Raw genomic sequence first — 1526 nt, forward strand, 5'->3', positions numbered from 1 at the left:
AGACAGAGAGAGAGAGAGAATATAAAAACAGTAAATATTAGAAACAATACAGAATTTCACTAAACAAAATAAGAGGAATTCAACAATGGTTGCTACATTGCAAAATGTTGATTTCAAATTAGTTGTTTAGATTACCACATATAAGCATGCAAAACTGGTTTTTAAAAAAGTTATAAGAAACCAAAAAGGAGAAGAAGAAAATTAAGCATTAACTGCTCCCTTCAACAGACCAGCACAAATCAATAGTATAACTACCAAGCTATCTTGGTATGAATACATAAGTATGTCCTTTCCTCTGCCTTCTGTCTTTTCTTCATCCTAGTTGTTTCTCCCCTTTGAACAGTTTCTTTGCCTTTTCACAATATCTATTGTACCTTTCAGATTTTACTCTTTCAGGTTCTTACACTAGGGAGACAATATGATATTTACACATGCAGGTCTCATTTATTTCACTTATAAATATGATCTCTAGTTACATCCATTTACCTATGAAAGCCTCTATTTTAACATTTTTTATAGCTGAGCAATATTCCACTATGTAAAAATACCATATCTTTTTTCTCCATGCCTCAGTTGATGGGTATTTGTGTTGTTTCCAAGATTTATCTATTACAAACTGCACTGCTATAAATATGGGTGCACATATATTTCTGTAGTATAATGTTTTCAGTTCTTCTGGAAAAATACCCAGGAGGGGAATAGCTGGGTTGAATGGAATCCCCAAGCCTAGCTTTCTGAGGAATCTCCACACTGATTTCCACAATGGTTGTACAAGTCTACACTACCACCATCAGTGGAGAAGAGTTCCTTTTTCCCCACAGCCCTTCCAATATTTGTTATTGGTTGACCTCTTGATGATAACCAGTTTTTTCTGTGGTGAGATGGATTTCAGTGTTGTTTTAATTTGCCTTTCTTGAATGACCAATAATTGTGAACATCTTTTCATACATTTATTTGAGAAGTTGGAAGGGATGGTAATACATGTCAGTGGTAGACCCCCTGGGTTAGATCCTGAGTACCACAAAAGACACACACAGAGAGAGAGAGAGAGAGAGAGAGAGAGAGAGAGAGAGAGAGAGAGAGAGAGAGGAGAAGGATGGAGGGATGGAGGGATGTTAGTGAGGAATTGGCTTGCTTCTCTCTCTTCTGACTCTCTACTGTCCCTGTCCACCAGCACAGGTGACCAGAATCCTGCCTAAGACCAGGAAGGGCATAGAGTCAACCGGTTTCTCAAGGATACAGGGCTTTCCCACTGGGCCTGCCTCACTCCATCTCCCCCATCTGCCTGGCACCCTGCTTTGTCAAGACTGGGGCCAGCTGGAGTGGCCTCCCAGGTGCCTTGCTGGGCAGAGACGGATCCTATCACCATGCAGAATCTGGAGGAAGGACAGCTCCATCCTCCTGTCCTGACACAGAATGAATTCTCTCCCACTCCAAAACTCAGTGGAGCATAGCTTTCTGACATAGAGCAGCCTCCATCACTTCATTCTGAAAAACAAAACACAGATGAACAAAAGTGATTAATT

At 40.4% G+C, this 1526-nt stretch overlaps 1 protein-coding gene across 1 annotated transcript in view; it reads right to left on the minus strand.

Annotated features, from left to right (window-relative positions):
- Nucleotides 1-1064: 1064 nt before the first annotated feature.
- CUNH3orf52 (chromosome unknown C3orf52 homolog) overlaps nucleotides 1065-1526 on the minus strand; it is a 66135-nt gene continuing 65673 nt past the window's right edge. Inside the window, exon 6 of the mRNA XM_023701248.1 lies at nucleotides 1065-1488. Within this exon, the coding sequence (XP_023557016.1) occupies nucleotides 1484-1488 (5 nt within the window). The 3' untranslated portion in view covers nucleotides 1065-1483. The remainder of the gene's footprint in view (nucleotides 1489-1526) is intronic.

Source organism: Octodon degus, unplaced genomic scaffold (genome assembly GCF_000260255.1).
Source record: "Octodon degus isolate 3935 unplaced genomic scaffold, OctDeg1.0 scaffold00007, whole genome shotgun sequence".
In the NCBI taxonomy this organism is placed as follows: Eukaryota; Metazoa; Chordata; class Mammalia; order Rodentia; family Octodontidae; genus Octodon; species Octodon degus.